This window comes from Melopsittacus undulatus, chromosome 12, assembly GCF_012275295.1.
Source record: "Melopsittacus undulatus isolate bMelUnd1 chromosome 12, bMelUnd1.mat.Z, whole genome shotgun sequence".
Lineage (NCBI taxonomy): Eukaryota > Metazoa > Chordata > Aves > Psittaciformes > Psittaculidae > Melopsittacus > Melopsittacus undulatus.
The window spans coordinates 20,820,420-20,838,842 of NC_047538.1; the positions used below are offsets into that span (position 1 = coordinate 20,820,420).

General features: G+C 54.0%; 2 protein-coding genes across 5 annotated transcripts; both read left to right on the forward strand.

Moving 5' to 3' along the window:
- Positions 1-6,324: 6,324 nt before the first annotated feature.
- OGFOD2 (2-oxoglutarate and iron dependent oxygenase domain containing 2) lies at positions 6,325-13,023 on the forward strand. The gene is made up of 9 exons (XM_034068447.1): positions 6,325-6,335; positions 6,449-6,530; positions 6,629-6,892; positions 6,966-7,022; positions 8,631-8,741; positions 9,683-9,782; positions 10,896-11,020; positions 11,489-11,746; positions 12,368-13,023. The coding sequence occupies exons 1-9, from the start codon at positions 6,325-6,327 to the stop codon at positions 12,641-12,643; spliced, it is 1,284 nt and encodes a 427-aa protein (XP_033924338.1). The 3' UTR covers positions 12,644-13,023.
- A 923-nt stretch (positions 13,024-13,946) lies between these two features.
- ARL6IP4 (ARF like GTPase 6 interacting protein 4) lies at positions 13,947-18,364 on the forward strand. 4 transcript variants are annotated; one of them, XM_034068013.1, is made up of 6 exons: positions 13,947-14,215; positions 14,608-14,800; positions 15,113-15,451; positions 15,903-16,011; positions 17,180-17,249; positions 17,405-18,364. In XM_034068013.1, the coding sequence occupies exons 2-6, from the start codon at positions 14,620-14,622 to the stop codon at positions 17,459-17,461; spliced, it is 756 nt and encodes a 251-aa protein (XP_033923904.1). In that variant the 5' UTR covers positions 13,947-14,215; positions 14,608-14,619; the 3' UTR covers positions 17,462-18,364. The 4 variants fall into 4 exon arrangements, with proteins under 4 accessions (XP_033923904.1, XP_033923903.1, XP_033923902.1 ...); XM_034068012.1 differs by having other exon boundaries at positions 13,949-14,215; positions 14,608-14,787; positions 15,109-15,451; positions 15,894-16,011; XM_034068011.1 differs by having other exon boundaries at positions 13,950-14,103; positions 15,894-16,011.
- Positions 18,365-18,423: the final 59 nt, after the last annotated feature.

The following is an 18,423-nucleotide window of genomic DNA, read 5'->3' on the forward strand; positions in this document are numbered from 1 at the left end:
CAGTGCAGGAAGAGGCTATGGGATTCCCAGAACCCTCTCCCTTTCTGGAGGGAACAGAACAGTCATGTTACAAAGCAAAACTTCACTTTTCTCTGCCTCAATAACTAAAACCATCACGTGCTACTGTCAGTTTAATTGCTGCTAATTAGTGCTTAAAACCAAAAAGCTCACTTCAAGCCATTCCCATGGCCAGCATCAGCCCTGGTGCAACTCTTCCCCATCCAGGCTGACAGTGGGAAGGAGAGTTTAAAGCTGTGTGACAACGTGGCTAAGCTGGGTCTAGTGTCTGGTTCTCTCCCACTTGCACCCAGATACCTCCCCAGGCATTGATGGGATTGCTCCCAGCATGGTAAAGGTGGAGCTTTGCGACCTCTTTTGCTGCCAACATGCAAGCAAGAGCAGTGGCACTTCCCTGGACAGAGGGATGCTCTGAGGGCAAACCTGGACCGGGATGGGACTGAACAGACACCTCTGTCTGAACCTTCCCCTTCCCTTCTCCCCCGGACAGAGCAGGCACATCTGCACCCTGGACCCCCATGCAGCTGGGCCACAGACCTTGGGGACATGCGTGCTGCTGTCCCCAGCCCCACAGGACCCCGGCAGCCCCAGAGGCTAACTGGTTTTCTTCACCCCAGCCATGCTCTGCTGGGGCGGCAGGACCGTCTCTATCTGGAAGGACACAAACTGCCCCTTCTTCAGCTTCTTCAGGGAGCCAGCAGCATTGCTCCTGAACACGTTGTCTTCCACTTTGAAGGCAAGAGAGGGCAGCCCCCGGCTCTTCCTCTTCACGCTCTTCCTCTCCCGCTTGTAGGCTGTGGTCATGTTGGCAATCACCTGGAAAGGGGAATACTTGGGTTGGGCCTTGAGATGTTGCTTCAAACCCAATTCAACTCTGTCTCACATGAGCTCAGGGAAAGCAAACAGCACTGCAGCATGAGGAGCTCAGCTCAGTAAGCCATGGCTGGGCCAGCGCCAGCACCCGGGGCAAGGGAGGGACTAAGCAAGGTCTCTGCAACCTTATTCCCACCAACCCCACACCAGCAGCCCTCCCATTCAAAAGCTGTGATTTCATGGCTGCACTCAGAGGAGCTGATAGTTCTCCATCAGTAGAGGGCAGAAGGGATCTAGGCTGGAGTCACACAGTGCCAGGGGAAGCCTTTATTGCTTCCTGTTAATTACAGCCCAAATCCTGGCCTGTCTGCAGGTGAGTGCTGGTGACCTACACACCAGAAGTGCCCTTAGACAGGAAAGAATGCTTCAGCCTTACCCAGAGCAAGCTCTCACTGCCCTGTGCTGTGATGTGTATCTCTGTTCACAAAAGGGGAGCTGAGCTAGTGAGCCTGAGCTGGGAACAGATCCCATGCCCAGCTCCTCGGCCGCCTCTCTCCCATCCCATTTTACTCCCACTATTCCTCAGCAAGAAGAATCACAGTGCAGGGGATCAGAGAGGACCACATAACCCTGTCCAAGTGCAAGAAATGACTGAGCAAACAAAGTACTTGAGTCTTGCCTGTGATTTGTTGGCACACAGATTGCCAAGCACACTACAGGGGACACTGAGGTCATTTATCAAGTCAGAAGACCAAGGAACAGAGACAAAATGAGCTGCCCAAGGTCACCAGGCACATCAGAGACAGGCAGGAGCTGAACGCTGGCCTTTCTGCCCAAACCCAGCTCTCTGTTCACTAGTCCTCATGGTAGCCCCAACTTCCTCAGTTTCTGTCCTCCTATTTTGGGGCATGGTTACTTTTAACCTCTTAGTTATGTAACTGTGTCCCTAAAGGCTTTTTGTCCCCACCTAAGGACAGACTCCCTTCGCTGATCTGAGATGCAGATGACATGGCAGGGTGCTGGGCAAGCTGGGACACAGCTCTCATTAGCCTTGATGGGGAAAGCCACCAAGCCAATCCCTTGTATTTCATCAACCAGCTCTGAGCAGCCACACCATAGTTCTCTGTGGCACCAAATGGTGCTGGCTCAGAGGGTCCAGCTCTACTCCTGCTGCCCTTGGTTCCACTCAAGTGCCACTTCCTCTTAGGCCAGGCCTGTGGAGCTTCAGGCAGTGCTGAACTGGCTTCTGCCTTGCTCCTTCAAGCTGGATGCACAGCTCCATAACCTTGCTCAAGCCTGGGAGCTCCCTGCTATGCCTGGTGACAGGAGAAAGCCTGCAGGCAAAGGAGAGGCTGCATTTCTGGACAGGGCAGGGGCTCTAAGTATGTAAAGCATTGTTCTTGTATGGGCAAACCCCTTCCATGCAGCTCTTGCATAGCCTGGTGCAAGGGACCCTGGGGGACTTAGCTGCAAAATGACTTCAAGGCACCCCAAGACTTACAATTTCCTTCACCATGCTCTGCTGGTCCTGAACTGCAGCTGTGAATGGTGGGAGGCTGTCTGCCTTCCCAGAGCCAGCCCCCTGCTCTTTAGAGTCCTTGACAAAGCCCACCTACAAGGCACAGATATTGGGGTGTTACTCGGTAGCTGTACCAGCAGCAAACCTCCTACAAGGCTCTCCTTTGTGGAGCAGTTACCTCGGACGACAGGCACACGTATCGGTTGAACATGAGGAAGAAGGGGGGGTACTTGGTGCTGGAGTTGACCGAGGTGCGGAAATGGAAGAGCACGGGGTCGAGATGGGTGTCCCATTCACTGGGCTTCTCATTCACCAGGCTGCAGAGGGAGGATCTGAGCAGCTCTGCGCTGTGGTCGTCCAGGCCTGTGCAGTCAGTGGGGTCTGCAGGGGTGAGGAGCTGAGAGATGTTCCAGCGCTCACACAGATGCCGGCTGACCTGCAAAGAAGGGGCCATGGCCATGGAGAACAAGGCAGGTTTGTACCCAGCAGCTCACATGCTCCACAAGACAGCACTATCCCCATGCTGGAGATGCTGCTCAGCAGAAGGTTAGACCTGAGAATGTTCTGCAATGACTGTTCCTGTGCTCAAGGCTTTCCATAGCAGGGGGAAGCTCAGTTAATCCTGTGGTAGGGCAGGAATATCATGGACATGATCTCACATGATGCTTCCCTCTGAGCAGAGAGGCTGCAATGTGGCTGGAGGACTTGTACCACAGAACCACAGCCTTAAATCCCTGACAGATTGAAAGCTGGCAAATTATCTACTGCTGGTAACAGGGATGGGGCAGGGAATAGGCAGCATCAGTTCCTCAGCTCCCCTACACATGGCATACTGCAGCTATACCCCCCAAAAACCCCATAACTGCTTATCTTTGAACCACCCAGCAACTGACCTACCTCCTCACAGAAGTCCCAGCTCTGACTGGCATAAATGTTCTTGGATGCTCCAAACCTGAGCAAGAAGAAGACAAATAACTGGTTTTAATTCCATCAGCTGCAGGGCAGAGCCAGAGGAGTTCAATCTGCACTGGTGATAACGGGGTATAAAAAGGACAGAGATCCTCCAGCAGGGTCTGTCCTAAGGAGACTGGCATGGCCTCACCTCGCCAAGGGCAGACAAAGCTCTGCTGGCTCCATCTGTTCCAGAACAGCCAAGCTTGCTTGCTTTTGGATGATAAAGCAAGGTTTCCTGCTCAGAATGTAAATCTCTGCTGGCCACATGCATCTTCCACAAGGACAATGTCACCTGGTGACATGCACCATGTGAGTGCAAAATGAACACTTCCTAGGAGGGATCAGGGAATGGCTTTAAAACATCTGCAGAGAACTGGGGCACCAGCTCTATTGGCTTTGGGGCTACTCAGAGAACTGCTTCTGCCTCTGCCCCTGGTAAGAGGAGAACAGTCTCTTCCCAAGTACTTTGTGAAGAGCAACTGAGAGGCACTGCATAGTGCCTCCTGTATAAGGAGTGATCCTGCTCTTGTGGGGAACCAGCTTGTGGATGTTGGGTATTTTTGCAACACACATCCCAGCACTCCCCTTCTCACTGCAGAGGTGCAATGTAACCAACAACAGAGGAGCCCACCTGTAAAAAACTGCAGCTAGGGCTTTAGCCACTGATAAAGCATCTTTCTTCTGCAGAGGAGCAGCCTCAACCCACTTTGTGAAATAGTCAGTCACAAGGAGGATGTGTGTATTGCTTTGGCTTGTCTCAGGAAAAGGTCCTATATAAACAAGCATCAAGAAAGATCAATGTGATGCTGTAATATCACCCGAATCAGGAGAGTCAAAAACCCAGCCCAGCAACACAACCACTGCAAGAACAACCATGACTCTGCTCTGCAATGTCATTCGGCCAATGCATTTCTGTGGCCTTTGTCAGCAAAAATACACCCATCCCAGGCTCAGTTCTGGGAAGGAACACACGCCCACAGCTCCCATTGTGTGTGGAGAGGGAGCAGAGCCGCTCACACGGATCAGGTTGCACCCTGGAAGGCTCTGTGGCCTCTTTGGCACCTCCTCACCCGGAGGCAGCAGCTCTGGCTCACGTGCCTGCGTGTGGCAGGCAGTAAGTCTGCCACGCTGCCTGTGAGCTGACGTGGAAGCCTTGCAAAGCCTGTCTGTCAGCCCCACACAGCCTGTCAGCCCCAGACACTCACCATGGATGTCTAACCCCAGCACTTCCCAGGGTGATTCTGCTTTGACAGGCCGTGCTTTCCGTGATACGTTCTTGTTGTGCTCTGCATTCTGACATGTTTCACACATCTTGATCTGGGAAAGCAAACAGAGGTGTCAAAGAGTTTAAACCATGGTGACAGATTCTGTCAGGTTATGGAGGGATGAGGTGGGCAGCACATCTGAGCAGCTTCCTTCTACCCAATCAGAACAGCGAGGTGCAAGAGGACACAACACAACAGCCAACAGAGCTCCCCTTTCACGTGCTACCTGACAGCTTTCTTTGACACAATAAACAGTTTTCACCATGTGGCCCATAGCTAAGACATTTCTAACCCTGGCTGTAGGCAGATATTTGTTGTATTTATAACTTCCACTGCCAGCTACATAAATCATCAGCCCCAGGATGCAGCATGGGCTGCTCGGACCATGTAATGCAACCATGCTTCTTCAAACCACACTGTTGCAGAGCCCTGCTGCAGGGAGCTTGCAGCAACAACACAGGGAGGCAAGCAGCCAAGGAGAATGAGCAGGAAGGCTGAGCTCCTCTTGGTACAACAGTTTAGAGACGTGGGCAGCTCCGGGAGGAATCCAGACTGCTCAAAGCCAGACTCAGCAAGGCTGAAACCATCCCATGTTCCTCCATTGGCCACAATGAGTCCTACCCGCATGGCTTTGCTGATGCTGGGGGAAGACACCCAATCTACTCAGCTGCCTTGGGGTGTTCCAACAGTCTCACCTGCAGAGTGACCCAGTGCCTGTTCCAAACCACCAGGCACCAGAAACACTGTCCCTGCAGCAGGGCTCTTGTGGCTGCTCCCTGGGCATCCTGGTGTCACCAACACAGTCACTGCTCCCAACTTACCCAGTCCACAACATCTTTCACAATCCCCAGCCAGTAGTACCGGCTCTGAATCCGGTGCACCGTCTTCTTCTGGCCCAGGTGGTTCCCGATGTCAGTGAAGTGGCTTTCCAGGAAGACCTGCCGCCTCCGTTCGGGATCCACGACCACCTCCCGCTTCTCCTCCTTCTTGGGTCCCACATAGTAGAGGCAGCCGCCTGCAGATGGGAGTGCTTTATGTGAAACAGATCCTCTCACAGCCATTGCACCCACTCAGTCCCAGGGAAAGGGGCATTTTCTACAGTGGGAAAACCAGGTGAAACCCAACAAAGTGGGGCTGTTGCTTTGGGACCTTCTGCTGCACACTGCAGAGTGCTCTTACACTGGGATCGCACACAAATAACCCCAGGGACCTCTTTTGTGCACCCAGGACTGAGCTGCCGTGGTCCTCCCAGGCCAGCTGTGGCTCATCCCGTGCTGCCACCCCAGGTTACCCGTTCTGCACCCCAAAAGTGATGCCCAGGCACAGACATGGCACAGGGGGGACTGCCCCATCCCTGGCAGTGCTCCAGGACACAGGGCTTGGAGCAGCTGCTCCAGTGGAAGAGGTCCCTGCCCATGGGAAGGGAATGGCACTGGATGCACTTTATGGTCCCTTCCACCCCATCCACCCCGTCCCCCCCCGGGGCTGTCCCGCGGTGCCCCCACCGTCAACGACGAACTTCTGCGCGTATCGCTTGAGGTTCTTCCTCTTGATGGCGCAGAAGCTGGGGGGGAAGCAGCCCTCGGCCAGCAGCCGGTGGATGTCCTGGAGCCTGCTGCCGTGTCCGCAGGCCTCGGCCGCCGCCGCCGCCTCCTCCTCGGCCGCCGCCAGCGCCGCCTCCATCGGCACCGTGGGCAGGGCCGGGCCGGGCACCACAGCGCCCCGTGGCCGTGGACCGTAAGGGACCGTCTGCAAATGGCAACCCCGCAAACCCACTCCTGAGCCCCGAGCCCCGCATTCAGCGCGTCCTTCCCTCCCCGTTCAGAACGGGCAGTGGTTGATCCCCCCCCGGTGCTGCCTCTGTCCCGTGTGGTGTCAGCGCCGGTCGGGGCTCTGTCACCGGGTCAGCAGTGACCGGTTACACGGGGTGGAAGCGCTGTCCCGTCCCCACCGAGGACAGGGTGAGGGTGACGCGGCACCGCCGCAGGCGCTGTCCGCGGTGACGCCACCGAAATGACACCAAAACCACATAAAAACGGATAAAACGGGTACGTTTTAGCTCCCTTCGTTTATTAATCGAATCGGAATTTCGCGACGCTCCCTCCTCCCGACCGGAAGCGGCGCTGTCCCCCGCACGGCGGAGCCGTTTGACGCCCGGACCCACACTTGGTGCCTCCGCCTCCACCCGCCGGTGGGAAACATGTCCGCGGGCCGCCCGTTCCTGGCCTGCGCCTGCTTCCTCTCCGACAACATCTTCGTGGGGCGCTACGGGCTGCACGTCCGGTACCGGGACGAGCGGCAGCTCCGCCGCGACTACGGACGGGTAACGGGGGGTAACGGGGACCCGGCCCCGGGGCCGCGGCCGGGCAGGGCCTCACGGGCCGCGTGTGTTGCAGGCGCTGCGGGAACGGGGCTGCCGGAGCGAGGAGGACTTCGGGGCCGTGCTGAGGGAGGTGAGCGGGGCTCGGCATTAACCGGGCCCGGAGCGGGGCTCCGGAGCCGGAGGCAGCGCATTCCGGTGTCTGTCTGCGGTCAGGGCGGTGTTTGCGTTGGCAGCACCCGAAGGTAAACACTTAAGGGCCGCGCCCAGGCTTTGGTGCGGTCCGGTTGGTTTTAACTCGTCCCGGATGTTGTTAATGGCTCTTAATGGGCGTCTGGAGACGGGATCGCCCCGACGGGCCCTGCGGGAGGAGGGCATGGGAAGAACCGTTCCCTCAGGGCACTATTCAGAGAGGGATCTGGTTCCTGATCCCAGCGGCGCTGAAGGGACGGGCATGGAAGGGTTGTTGGCAGGGCGGTGACGGCACTAAGTGAACTGCAGTGAACGTGCCCTTTCCTTAACATGGTGTTATCGTCAGTGTAGAATTCATCCTCAGAATAACACAGAACAGTGTAGCACAATAAACACAATTTATAACACAGCCGGATTTTGGATTTCTGGACCATAAATGATGCTTTCTGTTAAGTTTGTGGTCACCCAGACCCTCTGCAGATCAGGTCAGATATGAATGCATGGCTTTGTGTCTCACTACAACCACCATAATGCACACTCAAATGTCATATGAATCAATGCAAGTCACTCAGCCCTCAGAGGAAGCCGACAACATCCCCATCCCTGGCCATGGAGGGGTCACAGCACTCACTGCCCAGCAGCAATTCCAGCCCAACTGCCCCATTTAGGGCTTGTAGCTGCTGATTTATAGGCACTGCTGTGGGTGCTGTTAGAGCTCCTTGTGCTGGGATGAGAGCAGCAGCAGCACAGGGTGCCTGGGACCCTCAAGGCCAATAAGGAACGGAGCAGTCCTGGTGCCCAGAAACCTTAAGGCTGGGAGGGAGGGGAGGAAGAAACCTGTTTTGTTCACAGGACCTTCAGGGAAAGGGAATGAATATGTGAACATGTTATGTGAATATGTGAACATGTTACGTGAATGTGTGAACATGTTATGTGAATGTGTGAACATGTTATGTGAATATGTGAACCCCCTGGTGACAGAGAATGGCTGCTTCCCTTAGAAAATGGTGTTATTCTAACCACATCACCAGGGGTCTGGAGCACACCCTCTTTCCTTCATCCCCCCCCCCCAGGAACATTATAAACTAATCTCCCAGAGGGTTATTAAATAGGAAGAACTGTGTGAATCCTCTGCAGTGACAGAGCAGCGTGTCCAAACAACACTTCGCAGTAATCCCTTCATGACAGCTCTTCTCTTCCTCCCAGCCAATGTCTTTATTTTGGACAATGCCTGTATTGTCAGAACATAAGCCATGTTCTTAAGCTGGCGTTCCAGGAGGTATCTGAATGCCTGAGAGCTCACAGCTCCATGTGATGCATCCAGACACAAACTTCAGTTATCTTTTTAAAGCCATCTGTAATGAGAACTTGTCCCAAATCCCTCTGAGGCATTTGGCTTTTCAGCTGTTTCTTGGCTGTGTCTTGACTCCAGCAAAGCAAAGCAAACCCTGGCTCCCAGAGGTGCCCGGAACAAAAACAACTGGTTTAAAGCAAGGAGTAAATCCTGGGTTTTGATTTTCTAACAGTGTCCTCTGCTGCTCACCTGTAGATCGAGGCAGAAGTGACCAGAAGAAGAGGGTTAATTCATCAGTCACTGAAACGCAAAGCCATCATCTCCCAGTGCTACGAGAGGAAACACCCAGAAGTGTACACTCTGCAGGTAGGCAGCGTGTTTGGAACCTGCTTTGTACCCAGGGGAGTTGTGTTTTTGCTGCAGGAAGCCCTCTCCTCAACACTGCACACTGCTGAAGCTGGGCTGAATTAAAGCTGAACTCTAGCATATTAAGACTGAGTTTAAAGCTTTCATAGGACAGCGTGTTCTCCAGGCGAGATTCCACCTGGGCTATAGCCAGATAAGGGTCGTTCTGCATTGAAGCTGCACCAGAATACCAGCTGTACTCAGAATACCATTAGTAATTTAAAAGTACCCTTGCAGCCATCAGGGTCAGTGGGGTCTAATGGAACAGCCCCAGAAAGGAGCCTTTATGTGCTGAGCACACATGTTACCTATTAGTGTCAGGTGAAAGCAGGCTGCTTGCACATATGCACCCCACCACAAAGGCAGAGTAGCCTGTCTCTGCTTTGCATATCCTCATGTTTGCCATGCCCAAGGCTTCCCAGCTGGATAATTACCACGGATCAACAGCAATGCACAGACAAGTCCGTGCAGATTTCCTGCCCCGTGAGCCTTCAGTAACAAGTTCTGACATTGTTGTGCCGTTGTCTCTCATGATCTGTGTGGGGAAGAGCTTAACGCAGAGCATAGTCACTGGTGTGCTGAGGCCATGGCAAGATGCTAAATCTACTAGGAACGACTTTGCATTTACCTGTTAGGAGCCCAGGCTCTTTCCTGTCACACCAAGAGTACATCTGGTCAGTTACACTTCAAAACCCATGAATCAGAGCAAGCAGCAACTTACCTAAAGCATCAAGAAAACCACTAGCATCCTGCCACAGAAGTACCCAGGTGTGACTGTCATCAGCCATGCTCCCTAGACTCTACCTATTTATGTGCCTGGAAGTCTGTTTCCCTGATGGGCTGTAAACTGCTCTGCAGACTAACTGTGTTTCTGTGTATTTTCATCCTTCCCTTGATGCCAGGATTCATTCCTGTCCCCTGACTTTCTGGAGATCGTGAGATACTGCACATCACCAGGTGCTCATCTCCATGGCCTCCTGCGCTACCTCCAGTCCTTCTCAGGTAAAGAAAACAACGCAAAGACCTAACTATCCTATGATTCTAAGATCCCTCTGTGACACTGCAGCTTCAGTGCTCACAGCTGGTTTCAAGTCCCGTCTGTAATAGCTCAGATGTGAGACATAGCCAAGACAAACAGGATGTTGTTTTGTGCTTGACGAGCGTCTCTGGAGAGGCAGTTTTGTGCATGGCTGTGCTCTGGGTAAGATGCTGTTCTCTCTTTTCCAGTCCCAGTCTGCTGATGTCTCATCAGAGGCTCCAGCCTGCAGCAGGGCTGGGGTTCTGCTTGTCCCACAGCCTCACAGGGGAGCCTGCTGAAGGAACAGTTAGTGCCAGGAGCTTGGTTTTCCCTCCCCAAGTGCTTTACCATTTCAGACAGTCCCTGTTGGTTAGTCTGAGCTGGAACTGTTTCTATCTAGATTTCATGCTTTTAGAAAGGGATCTGGGTTTTAAGCTTCCCTGGAGGCATCTGTGGAGCTCCCTCTGTACCAGAAAAGCTGACAAAATGTGGATGGCAAGTTGGAAAGTTGCAAAGTTGCTTCCTTTCCTCCAGACAAAAAGAAAGACACAAATGTTGTGTATGTGCAGTGCTGCTGGATCTGTCCAAGGCACGATTTCACACATCTTTTCCATGCTGTTCTTAGCTTCTGTATGCTCAATACTGACTTCCCCTTACACAGACCTTTAGGGCTGTACCCTGAAAGGCAGGTCAGAAAGCTTGGTTTCCCCAGAAGGCTGGCACTGGATAAGGGAATCCCACACCCCCCAAAAGACCTTGAGCAGCCTCCTTCTTCCATGAGGCTGCATTTGGGGGCCTGTCATGAGCCACTGATTCACTGCCCTCCCTCTAGACTCTCTCAAAGCATCCCCTTGGCACACAGAGCAAGCATTTGGATCATCCTGGCTGGATGGGGAAGCCTGGAAATGAGGGCCCGACGTGAAAAACCAGAAGCACATCCCAGAGCTGATCCCAGGGAATGGTTCCAGCCCTTTGAACAGGTTGAGCACAGAGCACAGCACATGGATCCTGTGTTCTCCCTGTCAGGCAGCACGACAGCCAAGAACACTCTTGCCTGTTATTGTCCCTAGCAACCTGTGTCTCCTTTCTCTTGGCAGAGAAGAGGATCTATCGGCTCCCAGTGTTCACAGAGGAGTTCTGCCAAACCTTTGTGGATGAGCTGGAGAACTTTGAGCAGTCGGATATGCCTAAAGGCAGGCCCAACACTATGAATAACTATGGGGTAGGACTCACTGTCTCTTGTGCTTCTTTAGGGGAGTGCTCACAAGCAGACTCTGTTCACCTCCTCACTTCATGCTCCTTTCCTTTCCAAAGGCCTGTAATTTGAGCACAGTGCAATTTCAATACAGCCCCCTTGAAGTGAAGGGGTTGAGGGAATGTATCATACAGACAAAAGGACAGGGGCGTGCAATGGGAGGGGATGGGAGTTGATAGAGCAAAGAGTGCCGTGTATTAAAGCAATACACATTTAAATCAAGGAGTCCGTTTTTAAAGAACACTCAACTTTTGATCTTACTCTGTCTTTTCCCCATCACTTTGCACCTTGATCCTCCTCCTTTTGCCTGTAGCTGGAGCCTTTGCTCTAAAGTTCTTTATCTGACAAGCAGCAGGGTTAGGAGAGAACAAGACAGCTCTGATGGAGCAGCAGATGTAGCTGATCAGCTCTTCCCCTCTCCTCTCTTTGGGACAGGTTTTGCTAAATGAGCTTGGGATGGATGAAACCTTCATCACACCCCTGCGTGAGAAATACCTGCGGCCCATAACAGCACTGCTCTATCCCGACCTGGGGGGTGCCTGCCTGGACAGCCACAAGGCCTTTGTCGTCAAGTACTCACTACACGAAGATCTGGATCTGAGCTCTCACTATGACAATGCAGAAGTCACCTTAAACGTTTCACTGGGCAAAGACTTCACTGAAGGCAACTTGTACTTTGGGGATCTCAGCCAGGTACTGGGTATATTCCTAGTGTGGACAGTGGTTCTATTTCCCTCTATCTCCTCATCCCCCCAGTTTCAAGGCACTAAGTGTGTGCTATAAAACAGTTCTTAATTTCTGACAGTCAGACCTGCTCTGTTCCTTCCCCCTGTTTAAAAACGTGTTGGTTGTACAGGAGTCCTTGTTCTCCTACAAACACATCACCAGTATTCAAGCTTCAAAGAGAGGACAGACAGTAATTGTATAGAAACTGGGTTGGAACAAACCAGCCCATCATTTCACAGCTGACATAGTGAGCAGGAATCCATTTCAGGTGAGACTTAAACCTAAATCTGTAGCCCTGATTTCCAGAGGACTCCTGGCAATAGAGGGGTGAAAGGTCCCATACACGGGTGAAGCAGGTCTTTGGTTGAAACTCTCTCTTTAAATTCCCTCTGGGAAAACAATTGCATTAAACTGCTGCCAAGCCCCCACTGAAGTGGCTGCATTCCAGAGGTGCAGTGAGTCCTCTCCATGGTGGTCACTGGGTGCTGAGGGTGCAGGGGTCACAAGTACAAGTTCCAGCTGTTTGAGCATTGTTCTGCTAGGGACTTTCTGGCATAATGCTGTATCCACCTCCCTTTCCTGTTCCAGGATCCTACCCCCGTGCCAAAGTACATAGAGATTGAACACGTGGGAGCCCAGGGGCTGTTACACCGAGGAGGGCAGATCCATGGGGCACTTCCCATTGCCTCCGGGGAACGCTGGAACCTCATTGTTTGGATGAGATCCTCTGCCATCCGCAACCAGCTCTGCCCCATGTGCAACAAGAAGCCTGAGCTGGTGGAAGCAGAGGGGTTTGGAGATGGGTTCACAGAGACCCTTAAAGACGATGTGCCTGGAACTGTGGATCTCTGTTCCTTGGGCTAGCAATGGTAGAGCCTGAATTTTTCAGACCAAGTTTCCTAAAGCTCCTTTTTGACCTCTGAGACTCTTTGATGGATGCACAAGTCACGTAAGGAGCACTTCACCACCTTGGGAGGTGCTGCAAACCCAGTCCTGCTGGGTTAGGGAAGCCTCACCTGCTTGGAGAGCTGAAGGAGCCGGTGCTTGGCTCACACTCAGGCTGGAGGACTGCTTGAGAGACACAGAAAGACTTGACACGGATTCACTGCAGAGGCTCTGTAAGTACTTTCAGGTGTACAAGGAGAGCACCCAAAGGTGTTTGCCTTCTGTGAAACCTCAGTGCCAGCATCGCGGGTCCCACTGTAAGTGGGAAAGAGCAGTGCAATAAAGCCCTGTTGTTACCATCTGGGGAAGAGCTTTTAGTTGCTAAGTGACAGCAAAGGAGCTGCTCAGAAGTGAGACACAGGCGATTCACAATGGGCTGCTGGGAACAGCATGGGATGATCCTCAACAGGGGTTTACCTGAGCCAGACAAATCCATCCCACAGGAGCAGTGCAGGGACTGCTGATCCCGTGGGGGTGATCAAGAGGATCTCAGGTCCTCCACCAGCTCTTTTGAACTAGAATTGCCCTTTCAAAGATAGGGTGAACCTGAGGAAGGAAGCACAAATGGGCTTTGGGAGCCACCTGCAGCACAGCAGAGCTTGCCAGAGGAAGGCAGGAGCACACATTTAGATCTCTGGCTTCAGTTACATGAGCAAGTGGAGATGTAAAATAACCTGGGTGCAGCCTGAGGCTTCTTTTTGGGATCAAGCCTCTCTGACAGTTCTGTATGAGGAGGGTCAAGGGCCTTCCCTGTTTAACTGTTGAAATCACAGCCTCTACACACCAAACTAAAGCAATCGGGTATCTTGTTTTAGAGGCTGCACTTGGCTCTATGGGACATTAATGGAACACATTTGCTGTACACAGACCCCACTGCATGTAGAAAGAGCTTTTTCACTCATTCACCTGCAGTAATGACAGCGCCTGGGCTTTGCACCAGCGCTCACTGTGAAGGGGTGAGTGTGAGCTCACACCAAAGGTGCTGGTTGGAACCTTCCCGCTGTGCTTTATGGGATGCCATTAGCGCAGGGCACGGATGAGCTGTGCATGAGCAAGCCCCCTACATGTGCATCCCGGGAAGGACACCAGGTTCTGCGTTCCCGCATGGACCCAGGGCTGGAGGACACCGAACCTCAGGACACCGCACATGAAGCCTTCGTTTCCTTCAGCACCAAACCTCATCGGTTCCCATCCCGCCCGGATTGGGCCCGAACATGAAGCTGAACGCTGAGACCCGGAACCAAAGATCGCGGCCCGGCTGCCAGTCGGACCCGAGCACGGGGACCGGAAGTGTGGGGGGAGCCAGCAGGGAGCCGGCGGCGGCCGCTCCGCTCGGTGCCGGTGGGGCCCGGCCGTGGTGAGGCCGCGGTGAGGCCGAGGTGAGGCCATGGTGAGGCCGCGGTGAGGCCGCGCTCCCTCCCTCCCTCCCTCCGTTCGTCCTCCCCTTACCTGCGGCGGGGCCGGAGCGGCCGAGGGCAGCGGTGGAGCGGGGTAAGGAGCGGAGAGCCGGCCGCTCACTGCGGTGGCACCGGGGGGGGTGTTAAAGAGGTGCACTCTTAAAGGGGTCGCGCCTGTAGCCGGGGTCTTAAAGGGTCAGCGCACCTGGTGCTGAGCTCTTAAAGGGCCAGAACACCTGGTGCTGAGCTCTTAAAGGGCCAGCACGTAGCAAGCTCCTTGTGTTGGAGCCAGAGAGAAGGGGCTGCTTCTCCCATTGCAGCAGCCGGGCCTGGGTGAAGCTTGGGATCAGGAGGAGCTGCTCGCCATGGCCATGAACCCGGTGGAAGGGCAGAGGCAGGACCCCGGTTTCGGGCCGTGACCAGCCTGTGTTGCTGCTCTGATGGATCTGGGGCTCCCCATGGCACGGGATCACTCTGTTCCCCCAGGGCTGCTGCACCATGGCTCACAGCCGGTCTCGGAAGCGATCACGGAGCAGGAGCAATTCCCGGAGCAGACAGGAGAGGAAGGAGAAGAAGAGGAGGAAGAGCAGCAAGGACTCGCAGCAGGGCAGCAGCTCCCCCCCGAGGAAGCGCTCGTCTGGGTGTCACAGGCACAAGTCGAGCTCAGCAGCTAAGGAAGGTGGGAGAGAGGCCCGTGACCCCCCTGCTCTCACCCCATTTCTGGGTGCAGGAAGGGCCTAGGTGGGAAAAGAGGGCTTTGGTTTTCACTACATAGGTGTCTGCCACCTTGCTGTGGACTTTGTGCCCAGTTTGGACTGGTTCTGACAAGTGCAGAGCCCTGCAGCCCCTTGTATGCTGGTCTGGCAGCGTGGATCCACACACTGTGATGTGGTCAGGGTGTTGGCATGACAGGAACCAAGCTGGGAGGGGGATAAGCAGCATCCCTGCTGCTGCAGGGCCAGGGCACTCAACCTCTTCTTATGTACTGCAGAAAAGAAGAAGGAAGGAAAGGACAAAAAGAAGAGGAAGGCAAGTACCTCTTCCTCTGAGCCAGCATCTTCATCCACCAGCTCCTCCTCGTCTTCCTCTTCCTCCAGCTCCTCTTCTGGTGACTCCAGTGACAGTGACTCCAAAACAAAGAAGAGTCGACACAGCAAAAAAAAGCGAACCAAAGACAAAGACAAGAGGAGGAAGAAGAAGAAGAGGATAAAGAAGAAGTCAAAAAAGAAGTCAAAGGAAAAGGCTAAGGAGGAGAAAGCCAAAGGAGAAGTGGTGCCCGGCCCCTCGCTGGAGCAGTGGCACAAGGAATCTCTGGTGGATGCTGGACCAGGTAATGATGGTGTTTGCCTCCTGCTGAAACCAGTGCTGGGGAAGGATGCTCACACATTGCCCCTGCTGGGACCCATGTGGGTGTGTGAGGAAGCAGGGCTGTGCACAGGGAGGAGCTCCAGGCTCTCTTCCTTCCTATGAGCTGTGGCCACCTTCAGGCCACATCAAGCAAACATAAGAGGCCACGTTCAGAGACTGATTTGTGTTTAGATGTCATTTATAGATGTGAGCAGGGGACAAAGGTGCCAAATGGAAGGACACAGTCAGCACTAGCACAGCCTTTGGGACTGGCTTTGGGATGTGAAGTGGCCCTTCCTTTGCATGGTTCACCACTGAACCCCGAGGACCACCAGGAAACTGGTGCATGTGTGACTGTTCAGGCATGGTGCTGTGCCTGTCAGCAGGAGCTGGCCCCTGTCATGGCTCTAACTGATGTATTCCAGTTTTGACAGATGAACAAAAGTCCAGAATCCAGGCTATGAAGCCAATGACAAAGGAAGAATGGGATGCAAGGCAGAGCGTCATAAGGAGAGTGGTGGATCCTGAAACAGGGAGAACCAGGTATGATCCCTGGGGAAAAGGAAGATGGGTTCTCCATACGCATCCATGTTGTGTGGGTTGAGTCCTGGAGGATGCCCATCCATGGCACTGCAGTACCATGCATGGGCCCTGGACCTCTTGAGCAGCAAAGGCTGATCCCTCACAGATCCCCTCCAGTCAGACCTGCTGTAACTTCCCTAGAAGTGATGTGTTTGACACCAAATTGTGCTGGGGCGCCATGCAAGGAGCTGTGGGATGCAGGCACAGAGCACCCTGCTCCTGGAGGCAGGAGGTTTGTTCCTTGTGCTATGGCAAGTTCAGCTTGTCCCTGTTAAATGGGACTGCACAACAGGGGCAGAACAGGAAGCAGGGGGGTGACTGACACCTCCTCACCCCACTGCCTCCTGCACTTGCCTTTGAGCTCTGAAGCACTTGGCCCCAGTTAGCATGGAGGTGCAGGTGAGGAGGGAGTGCACCCCTTGGGGTTGCAGACAACAACGAACCCAAGTTCATTTGGCTGCCAAACAGAAATGACCCAGTTTTTAATAAACTGCATCTTCCCAGCAAGCAGCAAACACGGCACTGAAGAGAATTGGGAATGACAAGTCCAGTCTTTAAATAGAAGGCAGCCTGCGGGGCTCAGGGAGGTGTGGAACAAAGGTCAGTTCCCTGCAAGGCATGTAATGAAGACAATTCAGTGTCTGCTCATGGCTGGAGGTGTGAGCTGCTTGGGATTTGCTCTCTGGTCTGGCTCCTCTTTCTGAATGGCTCAGCACAGCCCTGGGGCAGCCAGGGCCAGACCTGAACCTGTGAGGAAAGAAGAGGTTTTGTAGGGGTTGGGGTTGCTGCTGGTGACAGTGAAGCTTGGGGCAGGGATGGGTGCCCTGTGCAGGGGGAGGCTGATTCCTATGGGACCACATCTGTCCTCGCTGCAGTGTGGTGACATCAGTCCCTCAAGAGCAATGGAAAAGCTTGACTGTTCAAGCAACAGAAGTCACATAATAGCACTTCAGGGATAGGTGATTGCTGCCTTACCTGGAGGTGCAGCAGCTCAGCACTTGGTCCTGGGCACATACCTCTATGAAGGAGCTGGTGGTAGCACACTGCCTGCAGGGGGGTCAGCACCATCTGGGGACCAGCGTGGCTGGTGATGGTCCTCATGGTCCGTGGGGTTGTGCTTGTCTTGCAGGCTTATTAAGGGAGATGGAGAAGTACTGGAAGAAATCGTCAGCAAGGAGAGACACAAGGAGATTAACAAGGTAATGGGAATGTGCTGCCAATGAGCTGAGGGTGACAGAGGAGCTGTCTTTCCTCCCTGGCTCTGCCAGGACAAACTTGACCCTGGCAGCGGTGGGTGCTGTTGGTCCTTCCTGCTGGGGCAGGGGATGCTGTGAGCACCCATCTCCCTTTGCAGCAAGCCACCCGAGGGGACGGGCTGACCTTCCAGGCGAGGACGGGGATGCTGCAGTGAGCACACAAGCACCAGCAGTGCTGGGAGCCTGTCCTGCTGCCGGGGCCAGCCCCAGTGTGAGCCTCTGCCTCTGGACCATGCCCACAGCACCACGTCAAGATGCTTCCCCGGGGGCATTTCCAGCTGCTCTGTAAGTTACTGACTGGGAAGGAGAGTGACTTTAATGGTGCATCTCCCAGTACACAGCTTCTCCCCTCCCTTTCCTGACTGAGGCCAGTGTGGCTGTAATGCCCTTGAGCTCTGCTTGCTGTTTTGAGGCTGGAGCTCAGCAGCACCCAGGGGATGGGCTCGCAGGTGCTGAGCACCTCAAGGTGCTGCTGCCCCTCAGCTCTGGGCTTTGGTGAGTGGGAGCCAATGCTGTGGCCAGGACAAGGTGTGCTCCAGGGCCACAAAATGCAGCTGGCTGCTGCTCTTTACCTTTAAGGGCTGCTCATGGCTCCTCCCTTGCTGCATCCACATGGCCTGTGCTGCAGGTGTTGCAGGCTTGTAGGCCCTCAGCCATTCCTGCTTAGGGAGGAGCAGCTGTGCTGCTGCATGGCTCTGCTCAGGCACCTTTAAGTGCCACCCTTTGCTGTGTCCCTAGGGCTTTACTCAGCCTTTGCAGCTTCATCTGGGGTGCTTCACAGGGGGGTGGCTTTGCCCTGCTGTCCCTGCATGCAACTTGTGTCCCTTCCCCACAGCACAGGGCCTGGGCAGCACTGGGGTTTGGGGCTTCTTTAGGCCCATGAGCACTGTGAAGCAAACAACCAGCCTTTCCCCCACTGTGAACTCCATCAACCTGCCCATTGTAAAACACCTAGAAAGGACAAAAGGATTAAAGGAAAAATGGGTCCTGCAGGAGTGATCTGCATGGTTTCCATGTTCTATTCATGGCTGTAACCCCATTAAACTGGTGCCTGCTCACTTGGGTTTTGTGACTTGTCTGTTTCTAGAGTCTTCCCCCCCCATTAAAAAAGCAGACA